This window comes from Lepidochelys kempii, chromosome 3 (assembly GCF_965140285.1).
Source record: "Lepidochelys kempii isolate rLepKem1 chromosome 3, rLepKem1.hap1, whole genome shotgun sequence".
NCBI lineage: Eukaryota > Metazoa > Chordata > Testudines > Cheloniidae > Lepidochelys > Lepidochelys kempii.
Genome location: NC_136382.1, coordinates 159,766,792 through 159,779,375, shown reverse-complemented (window position 1 = coordinate 159,779,375; position 12,584 = coordinate 159,766,792). Strand labels below are relative to the sequence as shown.

Sequence of the window (12,584 nt, the reverse complement as noted above, 5' to 3'; positions counted from 1 at the left end):
CTACACCATCACTAGACCATCAGGCCCCTTGGCCTGAGCCCTGTGAGCATGAATCAGCTGGCATGGGCCAGCCACGGGTTTTTAATTACAGTATAAACATATCATGAGCGCCCCAGTCTGGTGACTTTGTTTTGCAGGACTTGCACTATGGGGCTAAAAATAGCAGTGTAGACATGCCCTCTTGGGGTGAAGCCCAGGCTCTGAGACCCACCTCTCTTGCCCGGTTTCAGAGTGCAGGCTGTAGCTTGAGCAAGCACATCTACACTGGTATTTTAGTCCCGTAGCATGAGCCCAAGGCAGTTGACAAGGCTCTGAGACTCACTGCCATGGGTTTTTTTCAATGTGGCATACCCTTATTGATAATCAAAATGTATTTTTGACCTTGCAATGAGTGATAAGAAGGAGAGATGTTTAAAGTGTTTTTTAAAAATCTAGAAATATATGTACACATTTCATTTCTTTGAGAAATAAGCTATATTGACTACTGTTCAGTTGTTTAGCTTTCCAGCACCACACTTAAAGAGGCAGTTGAACAATATGAAATCTCTAATTTCTCTGGGGAAGATCCTCAGCTGGTATAAATTGTCATAACTCTTTGACGTCAAATTCTAATGTGCACAAGCTGAGGATTTGTCTATCTGCTTCAGTATCTGATTCCAACTTCCCAGGCATTCAGTTCCCAGCTGGAGACAGGGTTATCTTTGAGTATTTTGTGGATTTACAAACTGGTGACTTTGCACCATGGACAGACTTAGTTCCTACCACTCAGTTTCTAATTCAGCAAGGTAAGATTCCTCAGCAAAAATCTTTAGTACTGTATTATCTACTTTATTATGGGAGGATCTTTTTTCCCTTTAAATATAGTGCTTACAAAAATGAAAGATTCACACCACTGTAGATTGGAGTCCTCTGTTTATCCTCAGAACAAGTACAGTATTGTGAGTGATGGGGTAAACTATCCTCTGGGTGTTCATTGAGCATATCTCAAATTTGACTTGGAGATACCACCTGCATGGATGAGAGGATAGTTCAGTTTTTTGTAATCATCCATTTCTTAATGTCTGTGCTGAGACAGCCAACAGCATTCTCCTTCAAGTTATGGTCCCTATATGTATTCAGTCAAGGTGCACATGCACTTCATATGCCTGAGACCTGAAGATTGTTCACTAGCAGAGCCTTTGGTCTGCACCTGTGCCCTTCTACTCCTCATGTTCCAAACCAAGAATATAAGGAGTGGTGCAGACCTACGACCTCTCTATTTCCTTTTTACCACCTGTGGCCTGAGACAGAACTTGTCTAGTATCCACAGCTTTAGCTAGCATTCTTTATTTTAGTGTAAGCAGTTGTAAATAATTTGGCCTTATATAAGTTTATTCTAGGGTTAGAGATAGGTTTAGGAGCCAGAAGTCTGGGATCCCTGCCCTCTCTCTCACTCCCCTGTACAGAGTACCTAGTATGCCCAAGACCACAGGATTCAAGATCTGTGTAATCTGCCCCCAGACCTTCCTGGTCAGTGACAACCACTTGACTGCATTGCCTTGGGGAAGCTCACATCCCCTCTATGTATAATATCTGCTGCTCCTTTCTTCACTGAACCGATAAATCCCATAATTTCAGATTTAGAAGATTCCTGATGGATTGCTCAATGAGGCCTTGATCCAACCCATCAGACCCCCTTATACATCAGGCAGAAGTGTCAAGAAGTGCCCCATTCGATCAAGGTTGTCTCCAGCTCCAGAACTGCTGAGAGCAAAGTTAAGGACACTAGCAAACAAAGCAAACATGACTAGGGTAAGGGTAAACTCTCTCACAAGAATAAATGTGAGAAATCCCTCTCTAAGTCCTCATTTAAGAAAAGGACTTCTTCCCAGACCCCTTCTGACTCAGATGATACTCTATGCTCTGTTACATGTGTGTCAGGAGCTCACAAGGAGCCAGGGTACCAGTTTCTCAGCTCTGAGAACCAAAAATTCCCTGAGGAATTTCAACCGCTGAAGGAGTGAAACTATTCTCCATACCAGTAAGGGAAAGGAGCAAGTGGATGCCTCCTCCACCAATGGTACCAACTTGCATGGAGAAGGAGTTGTTGATACCAAGAACTGCCGTTCACCCAAAACTGGCACCACCAGCACCGCCAAGGGTTTGTCCTGTTTGTCCCCCAGCAATAAGGGTCAGATACACTATCCCAGAGGACCCTACAATCTGTGCAGACTCAGAGTTGCCAGTACTGTCAGATCTGGTCCTTGCCCACACCATTGGTTCGTCATTCACTAATGCCATCTACTAGCTGAGCCATGATAAGACCACCACCAGTACTGATGGTCCTGCCCATCCACACAGAGGATTTGTACTCCTCTAATGAATCTGGGGTCAGTGGGAGAGCTTCACGGGTTTTATCAAGATGGGAAGTCGGCCCCAACAGAGGCTCTAAGATTTAATGGGCACCTTCCCACTCCCACAGGAGAGGCTACCCAGTTCCTCGGAGGGACCGTTATCTCCTATCATTACCTCTGTGATCCCTCTCAATGGATTTATTGGAGTTCCTGGGATCCTTATATGAGAGATCCTGAATACAGAACAAGAGTCAAGGCATATATCCCCACCTGGGGAAGAACCCCAACCCACTCAGGAACACTCCAAGGAAGAGAGAGAATCTGACGGCAGAGTTATTATCAACCTCACCAAGTGAATAGGTCTCATCAGCCTCACTGTCACCAGCAGACAACTATAGACAACACCAAGATCATCTTAGAAAAATCACTCTAGATCCCCATGGAAGAAATACAGGATATCATAAATTACTGGATGTTCTCCAGAGCTTAGATCGTAGTAAGGTGGCATTGCCAATCTATGAGGCTATCTTAGAACCAGCCAAAATGGTCTGGCATACTCCATCCACCTATGCTTCCACTCCAAAAGGAATGGAGAAGAAATATTTTGTACTGTCTAAGGGCTTGGCTACATTTGCGAGTTAGAGCACATTAAAGCACCCTAGCTCACTACCTGTCAACACTGGCAAGGCATGTAGAGCGCTCTAACTCCACGGCTAGAGCGCTCCTGGTACTCCACCTCGGTGAGAAGATTAACGCTTGTTGAGCCTTGGCTGAAACACCTGGGCGTCAGTGTGAACGAGGTGTTGCATTACTGCACTCTGATCAGCCTCTGGAAACATCCCATAATCCCCTTAAGTCAAGTGGCCACTCTTCTCATTGTTTTGAACTCGCTGTAGGAATGCAGATATGCCCGTTGAAAACTCCATTTCTGACAGCTGGCATGCTTATCTGCTCCAAGACAAACTGGTGACCATTTACAAACTGGTGACTTTGCACCAAGGACAGTAAAGCAACCATTACTGTGGAAAGCTGTGAGTAAGAGAGAGAGGCGGGAGGAGAGGGGGGCCTGCTGCTGTCTGAACTTACAAGACAGCATGCTGACATACTCTCAGCCCCACCAAAAACCCACTCTCTCTCCCCTCACATACACACAACACACTCCCTGTCACACTCCACCCCACCCCACCCCCATTTGAAAACCACGTTGCAGCCACTTGCATGCTGGGATAGCTACCACAATGCACTGCTCTCTGTGGCCATTGCAAGAGCTGCTAATGTGGCCATGCCAATGTGCTTGTAGCTGTCAGTGTGGACAGATTGCAGCGCTTTCCCTACTGCGCTCTATGAAGGCTGGTTTAACTCAAAGCGCTCTATATCCGCAAGTGTAGCCATGCCCTAAAAGGGCATAATACTGTTTCTCACACCCTGGTCCAGACTCTTTAGTGGTGTAGCCTGTCACCAAAAGGAACAAGCAACACCAACACAGATCTGCACTCACAGATAGGGATACCAAACATCTAGACGTCTTTAGGAAAAAGAACTTCATTTCTGACACTTTACAGTTCTGCACAGTAAATTACCAGGCTTTAATGGCAAAGTATGCTTTTATTAATTATAATAGGGTCTCTGAATTCATCAACTAGCTGCCTCCAGAACACAAACTTCAGTGTCAAATAGTCATTGAAGAGGGTATATTGATAGCCAGGTCTGCCTTCCAGGCTTCAGTAGATGCAGCTGATACAGCCTCGTGCTTGGTGGCAACATCTGTAGTCATGAGACGGGCTTTGTGGCGCTGATCCTCTGGATTTCCCAAAAAGTCCAGTTAACTGTGGAGGTCCTTCAAAGGAAATTCTCTGGGTACCTATCCTCCTGCACCACAGATGAAATGCCCTAAGCCTCAGTCTCACTGACAACAGCAGCTACTTAACCCTTTTACCAGCAGAAAGCTAATGAGCCTCCTAGAAAACACGAAAGAATACAGCAAAGTAAACAGAACTTTTCCCCTTTTTTCTCCTTCTGGGCCCAGTCTCTCACTGAGTAAGCCTTTTGACAGCACTGTCAAGAGCTGTAAACCAGTCCGCCTGCCAAATCTACTTGTATCAGATTCCCATACCCCGGGTGACAGCCACCTTATCCTCTGCATGGCACCATAAAACATCAAACAAATGGGTTCTGGAAACTATCACCACTAGTTGTACAATAAAGTTCCTGTCCATTCCCCCTTTAAAACCCTCTCCCCCATCCCACTCTAGGGACTCCTCTCACAAGAGATGCTAAGAAAGACTCCCTGCTCCATCTGGGAGCCATAGAGCCAGTACTACCCCAACACCAGGGAAAAGAATCTTACTCAAGGTATTTCCGTATCCCCAAGAAGAAGGAGGCTGGAGGCCCATACTAGATTTCAGACAGTTTAATGTCTTCATCCTTCGCCTGAGATACGGAATGATCACTCTGGCCTCTATAATTCCCTCACTAAACTGGAGTAATTGGTTTACAGCTCTCAATTTAAAGGATATTTATTTTCACGTAGATCTCCACCCTACACACAGGAAATTCCTGTGGTTTATCATCATTACCAATACAGAGTGCTCCCCTTCCACCTCTTGACAGCTCAGCAAGTCTTCACAAAGGACTTGTCAGTAGTGGCAGCGTCATTGAGACACATCAACATTCTTATACCTAGAAGACTGACTGGTTTTGAGAAAGTCATGCCAGGAAGTACATGTGGCAACTCTGTCCCTAATCTGATCCCTACAATTGTAGGAGTGAAGGCAGAAAAATAAAAAGTAAAAGCAGAAAAGTCCACTTTAGCTCCCACACAGACTATAGACTTTATTGGAGTGACTTTGGATTCAAACATGGCCAAAGCATTCCTACCTCAGGTCCAGTTCCAAGCAATGAAGGATCTCATCTCTCAACTTGGATTGAGCCCTCAGATAACAGTACGATCCTGTCTTGTTGTCATAGACCATATGGCTTCATTATATATGTGACTCCTTTTGCAAGATTTTGTCTGTAATGTCTACATACATGGTTGCAGACAATCTATTTGCCAAGCAATCGCAATCTGGATAAGTTGTTCTTGCTTCTCCACAGGCTTTTGACAGCACTCACCTAGGCGGGAAAACATGAAGATAGTGTGTGTGTAGTGGTTCTCTTCATCATCCACCACCCACAAAAAGGTTAATTACAGACTTCTCCCTACTAGGTTGCACAAAGTGCCCAAAGCTTGCAATGGTTCTATCCATCCATCCCTGCATGTTTAGGTTATGTTGGACAATGTGGCAAACTGTTTATTATATCAACAAACAGGAAGGAGCAAGGTCCATCCTTCTTTACATAAAGGCTGTCAATCTATGGAATTGTTGTATCTCCCCCTAGGCAACCACCTTGGTAGTGCACCTTCTAGAGATTCAGAGCGCTCTGGCAGACAGCCTCAGCAGACATTTCTCCAAAGACAATGAGTGGGAAGTATGTGACTCAGCAGTTTGGAGCATTATTCAATGAGGACTCCTACCATGAGTTCTCTTTGTATCTCACAAGAGCAAAAAATGCCCAGCCTACTGCTCCTAAGCAGCCTGGGGCCAAAACTCCACTTTTGTGTATATTTCTAGTACAATGGTTGGAACCACTAAAGTACACATTCCTGCCTATACCTCTCTTACTAAGGAAGATCAAGCAAGGCAAAGTGTCACTGTCTCCTGTGTGGCCGAGGCACTTCAGGTTCACCAGCATTCTCCAGAAGGCCTTGCATCTGTGCATCTTCATTCAGCTCTTACCAGACCTATTGACCCAGGCCAGAGGCAAGATCACCCCTCCCAATACAGCATTTCTCCATATAGTGTCTTGGTATTTGGATGGATGACAAATTTAGAGAGGTCATACTCAGAGGTTGTACAATCCATCCTTAAGAATAGTGGAAAAGACTCCATGAGAAAATGCTATAAAGGAAAATGGAAGAAATTCTCCACATGATTAGCATCATAGGCTATCCCCAGACAGTTCTAGATCCCTATTATTCTGGACTACCTCCTCTCCCTGGAAAACACTAGGGTTGTCTCTCAGCTCCTTGCAAGAGCATGTGGTGGCTATTAGTGTCTTTCATCTTCTGGAAAACAATGAGACTTTGCTCATCTAACTACAGGAAGGTTTCTGAAGGGACTTGTCAGAATCTTTCTTCTGATGCTGAAACCTACCCCAATATGTAACCTCAATTCTCATCCTGTCAGCATTAATGAATTCCCCATTCAAACCTTTAGCCTCATGTTACTTCACTCATCTACCAATGAAAGTTGCTTTTCTGGTTGCAATCACCTCAGCCGAAGAGTAGGTAAGCAGAGCTCCTTATGGCGAACCCTCCCTGTGTGGTGTTTCATAAGGATAAGGTTTCCTTCAGGTAACATCCTAAATTCATTCCAAAAGTAATCTTAGGATTCCATCTGAACCAGGTCATCCACTTATCTGTCTTCTGTCAGAAGCCCCATGTATCCAGAGAGAACAGGAAGCTCTACTTTCTGGATTATCTGTTGAGCCTTGGCCTTCTACCTACAGAAGTGCAGCAACACTTAAATACCTTTAAAAATCTGGGCCCTACTGTTCAAATCAGATGCTCAGTTTGGTAGGGCAGTGCTTGAATCTATATTTAATTAGGACACCAAGTCCCACCACCCATTGATGGGGTACTACTTTCCAAACTAGCCAAAGAGAGGGAATATGCAGAGGACACTCAAAAAGAGGTGAAGACTTCTTACTTGTGGTGAGATTTTCAGGGTTGACTCTGCATATACGCACTCCCCACCCACCTTTCTCTCTTCCTCCGAGTCCTAATATAATCACTGCAGTGGCAGTGGAAGAAACTCAGGGAATAGCAGGTGCTATGCCCCTTTTTATAGCTTTATCCTCAGAATATTCAGGAACTCTAAGGGGAAGAGCAGGAGGGGGCACATGAGCACTCCAATGACATTGCTATGAGAAGTTTTAATCATCTAGGCCAGGGGTCGGCAATCTATGGAGCGTATGCCAAAGACGGCACGCCAGCCAATTTTTAATGGCACGTGGCTGCCTGCCGGGTCCCAGCCGCTGGCCCCACTCAGCACCCACTGCCGAACCCAGGCCGGGACCCCGGCAGGCAGCAGCGTGCCATTAAAAATCCTGCCCGCCCTGGCCCATTCTTCTTCTCCTGACCCCGTGCAGGGGTAGGATGAAGAAGCTTGGTCCTGCCAGCTGCTGCTGCAGGACAGGCAAGCTCCCCGCTCCCCCCACCGTGCTGGGTGCCTGCCCCTCCTCTCCGTCCCTGCTGCTGATCAGCTGATGGCCCTTGCTAGGGAGGGGCAGAAGCGGAGCCACAGCGCGCTCGCTGCTCCAGGGAGGAGGCGGAGAAGACGTGGGGACTGGGCCTTGGGGAAGGGGGGTGGAATCAGGGCATATCCCCTCCAGCCCCCTGCCGTGAGCCGCTCTGGGCAGGTGGCTGGGAGCACCCCCACGACCCCAGCCCATACCCCTAGCCCTCTGCCCTGATCTCTGCACCCCTCATACACCCCAGCCTCCTTCCCTGACCCCTGCACTCCCTCACGACCCCAGCCCTGACTCCAGCACCCCCCACACATGCCCCCAGATCTCTGCCCTGACTCCTGCACCCCCCACACACCCCAGCCCTGACTCCAGCACCCCCCACATATACCCAGCCCCCCGTGCCCTGACTCCTGCATGCTCCTCACACACTACCAGCCCTCTGCCCTGACCCCTGCATCCCCCCATGACCCCAGCCTTGACTCCAGCACCCCCCCACACATACCCAGCCCCACCCCCCATGCCCTGACTGTTGCACCCCCCACATTCTCACCCCCACCGTGAGCACCAAATGGGAGCTCCTATTCCCCCCCCCCCACATTCCTACCTGCATGTCTCGCACCAAATGGGAGCTACCCAGCTAAGCACTCCACACCCAAATCTCCTGCCCCAACCCTGAGCCCCCTCCCTCATTCTAGCTCCTGGCCAGACCCCACATCCCAACTCCCAGCCTGCTCCTTCACCCCCAGCCCTGTGCTCAGTGCACTCCCACCCTCAGCTCAGTGCAGAGAGAGAGGAAGACAATGGGCTAGAACCAGGGAGAAGGTAGGTACCCGCTCTACGTGGACAGGGCCGGGATCCCAGACTGGCAGCGGGCTGAGTGGGGCCGGCAGCCAGAACCCTGGCTGGCAGGAGCCGGAGGACAGAACCCCAGACCAGCAGCGGGCTGAGTGGCAGTGGGCTGCGCTGCTCAGCCCACTGCTGGTCTGGGGTCCCAGCCCACTGCTGGTCTGGGGTCCCAGCCATTGGCCCCGCTCAGCCTGCTGCCGGTCTGGAGTTCTGGCTGTCAGCCCCTGCCAGCCAGGGTCCCAGCCGCAGGCCCCGCTCAGCCTGCTGCCGGCCTAGGTGAACGGAACCCCAGGCTGGCAGCGGGCTGAGCGGGCCGGCGGCGTAAGATCAGCATTTTAATTTAATTTTAAATGAAGCTTCTTAAACATTTAGAAAACCTTGTTTACTTTACATACAATAGTTTAGTTATATAATATATAGACTTATAGAGAGAGACCGTCTAAAAAACGTTAAAATGTATTACTGGCACGTGAAACCTTAAATTAAAGTGAATAAATGAAGACTCGGCACACCACTTCTGAAAGGTTGCCGACCCCTGATCTAGGCTGTGCCCACAGAGTATGAATATGCAGTCTGTCTCAAAAAACTGGTTACGAGTAACTTCTGTTTCTCCATTCTTGACCCACTGAGGCAGCTGTTATCCTGTAGAACAACACAACTGACAAAATCCCAGGGACATTCTTGAGTTTTGTAGATAAGGTGTTTTTTTATGTGAAAGTGCTTGAACTGTGGAATGATCCATCAAAGGAGATGAGACTAGTTCAAGCCAGACCATTTTCAGAGTGTGCTGCAAGACTTCCGACAATAACTCTGACAATGACAATGAATGGCACTCACATGGAACCTGTAGACCTGCTTCCCCAACATGGTGACATGATTACCAATATTTATATTGTTTAGGATCAGACACACTGACATCCATAGCAAGGGATTTCTTTCAAAGACTAATTCATAGCAAGACACCAACTGGCCAGTCAAGCAGAGCATTAAAAGAAAATGAGGCAAATTCTCTTGTCACTTACATGTATCCTTGAACAGCTGGGCCAACTACATTTCTCACAGGAAGAGCAGAAGGAAGCATAGCAGGCTTCAAGCTCAGCTGCTTCTCTTTCTCCCTCCCAGTTTGTGAAGGGCAGCCCCTCCTCCTCTCTCCTTCTCCTTCTTACCCCCAAAAGTAACCATCAGCTCTTGAGCAGTTCAGCTCCCTCCCTTAGAGGGGGCACAGCAATGGGTGGCAGCAACAATGGACCCCTGCAGAGATGTAGCGCCCAGTGTAAATTAATTCAGTAGCAGGAAGAGGGCAGCATTATCTGAATTGTATTGGGAAGGAGGAATGGAAAGAATGTGTTCAATATGGAGGCAGCATGGGTGGAAAACAACATAATTTTGTGAGTTCCTTAATCAATACAATGATTAAAAAAACAGAAATTATAACTAAACAATCTATTTTTTAATTCAGAGACTACATCATTTTCTGATTCCCTGAGATCTGGGAGTAATAAAGACGTGAACTCTGGAAGAGGAGATACTCTAAAGCTTATACCCAATATGGATACAATTTGCTATTCTTTTCTAACCAGCCTTCTTTTAATGAATAAACATCCAGTACTTATCACAGGTAATAAAAACTCTTAACTTCTAAAAACAAAGCAAATACTGTAGTTTGTTAAATAAATTATTCATGTCCAAATAGATTTTAAATAAAATACAGACATAGGAATTCCCTTGACTCCCTTTAGCCTAGTGTTCTTTGTTTGATAAGTTTTATTTAATACTTTATTAACCCCTTCTCTACATAGGAAAAGCCGAATATAGTATTAGTTAACATCTAATATATAGCATATGCATAACAAAGGACTGATGGTGCTGAATCTTGCAGTATCCAATTCTGTCGCTCTTATTCATGTCGAGTAGTAACTTACTCCAGAAAATACCCCATTAGAATCAGTGGAACTACTCACAAAAGGTATTACTCAATGTCAGTGATGGTAACAGAATCTGTCCCACAGCAAGATGATGGGATTTAAACCGTTCTCAAAAAAAAAAAAAGCGTTTAGCAAAATGGTGGATGAATAGCAATCTGAATTGAACGTTCAAACAGCTTTTGATAAATTGACTTCCAGAAAAACTGTGAAGATGAGCCCTAAACTGACTCCTGAATCTGCAGTATCTGCTGTTGCTTTCCCAGCTCTTTTTTCCTTATGTGTAAGGGACAGTATATAATCTAAATCTTCACTTTTATGTAATCTTTGACTTTCAGGTCTTAAATTGTCCATTAAGAGAGAGATGAAAACAGCTGTAGCTTGGGTAGGAGTACTCTGATGCACAGTATGAAAACTTTCCAGCTTGAACATCACAGCTCCCCTGTGGCAGCATTTTCCAAAACATAATATTCTTATCAATTTTTCTCCTTTGTACATTTAAGAAAATATTGAAAGGTATAAAATAAACAAAGATTTAACATGTGCAATATCAGTAATAGTGTGCAGATTATGAATTCATGTTTTGGCACACAGTTTTGCCATGCATATTACTGAAAATTTGATCTTAAGTGTTTCAATTCTCTGTGTCTTTGGGTTTTTTTTAGGAGACTCTGGTATTGGGAAGACTGCCATGATTCAAAATATGCTTGAAAGACTTCAGAAACAAGGAGGATTATTTGTAAAATCAGGAACAATTTTAGGAGATGTCATCTTATATAATGAAGTTAAAAAAGCAAGGTTGTAGATGGCTGTCCAGTTTTACATTTTCCATCAGTATTTAATATCATAGGAAGTAATACAATCAAACTTTCCTTAGGATTGATAATGAATAAATAATAGGCATTAATAATAGCATTATACTATACTTATAGTGCGGTTGAGGCAGCAGTTTTATTTTAAACCCCCATTTTCAAGTGCTTTAACTTTCTGGAACAAACTAATATTTTAGCCAAAATAACTTATGCTTGTTCTTAGCTCAAAGATGAATTTGTTTGAGTTTTGTGAAATTCCATTAGTTTACATTTTTAAAGAAATCTGTCTTTCATGTAATGAGAAATTTTCCAGATTTTGTATGTGGCCAGATTGGAAAATGTGTTAAAATTTAAATTAAACTTTTTTTTAAAAGTAATAATAGTCTTCACTGAGAGCAAACTGTTTTCAATACCAAAGGAAGAAGTACCTGAAAAATGTTGACATTGTTATTCACAGCTCCATTGTTAGAACTATGTATAAATTCTCATCCCGTAGAAAAAAGATTTATTTCATTACTCTGATTGTATTATTTCTTCTTGGCACTTAAGTTACAAAAATCTTTTGTGTTTTTCCTACTTGTGTCTTCCTGATCAGTATGTTAAAGATTTCCAGTTACCTAACAGTTGATACACTCCAAGGTGCTCAGAAGAGAGTGTGGCCCTCAAATGGAGACTCAGGTATGAGATGGCATTCATTTCTAAAAGGTTTTAGGACCAGATTTTCAGTAAAGCTTTGATTTTTATCAGAAAAATTTTGCATCTCTAATTAAACTTTGGAGCAAAATGTTGGGGGCAGTTAATTACACCAACATCTGATCCTGATTAGATGTCTAACCATTTGAACTGTAGGTTCAAACTATACCTGCAGAAAAAGAGGCTGAGCTGAAGTCTGTCTGATAATCTGGACTTCACATCTAAAAATGACTGTAAAGTTGTATTAATTAGTAACAAGCATACAAGTATCCTAGTACTATACTTTTTTTTATAAACATTTGAATATTTATGTGACATTGGTAGGAGAACTGAGAATACAGGCATCAAAATTAGCTCAAGAACTCAAATCATGATAAGCTTCTATAAGAGTGACACCAAAATAAACCAAGCTTTTCATCATTATTGTATTTCAATTTGATTGGAAGGACAAAGCTTGTATGTGTGTGTGGTTGTTACATTTTATTGGTGTGAAAATGTGTTTGAAAAATGTAAGTATACTTCAGCAAAGTCTTTTTGATTTTTCATCTAAGTGCATCTATAAAGAAATTTCTGGGCACTTATACAAAATTTCTAAGAAATATACAGCACAAAAATGTATTTATTTAAAAATTATTTAAGTATGCAGTAGTAGATTCACTCCCAGGGATAAAATAAAAACATCATTC

At 44.3% G+C, this 12,584-nt stretch overlaps 1 protein-coding gene across 1 annotated transcript in view; it reads left to right on the top strand.

Annotated features, from left to right (window-relative positions):
- DNAH14 (dynein axonemal heavy chain 14) overlaps positions 1-12,584 on the top strand; it is a 454,606-nt gene that overhangs the window by 253,242 nt on the left and 188,780 nt on the right. The window contains 4 exon segments of the mRNA XM_078851974.1: positions 648-785; positions 9,931-10,089; positions 11,059-11,191; positions 11,801-11,883. Of these exon segments, the coding sequence (XP_078708100.1) occupies positions 648-785; positions 9,931-10,089; positions 11,059-11,191; positions 11,801-11,883 (513 nt within the window).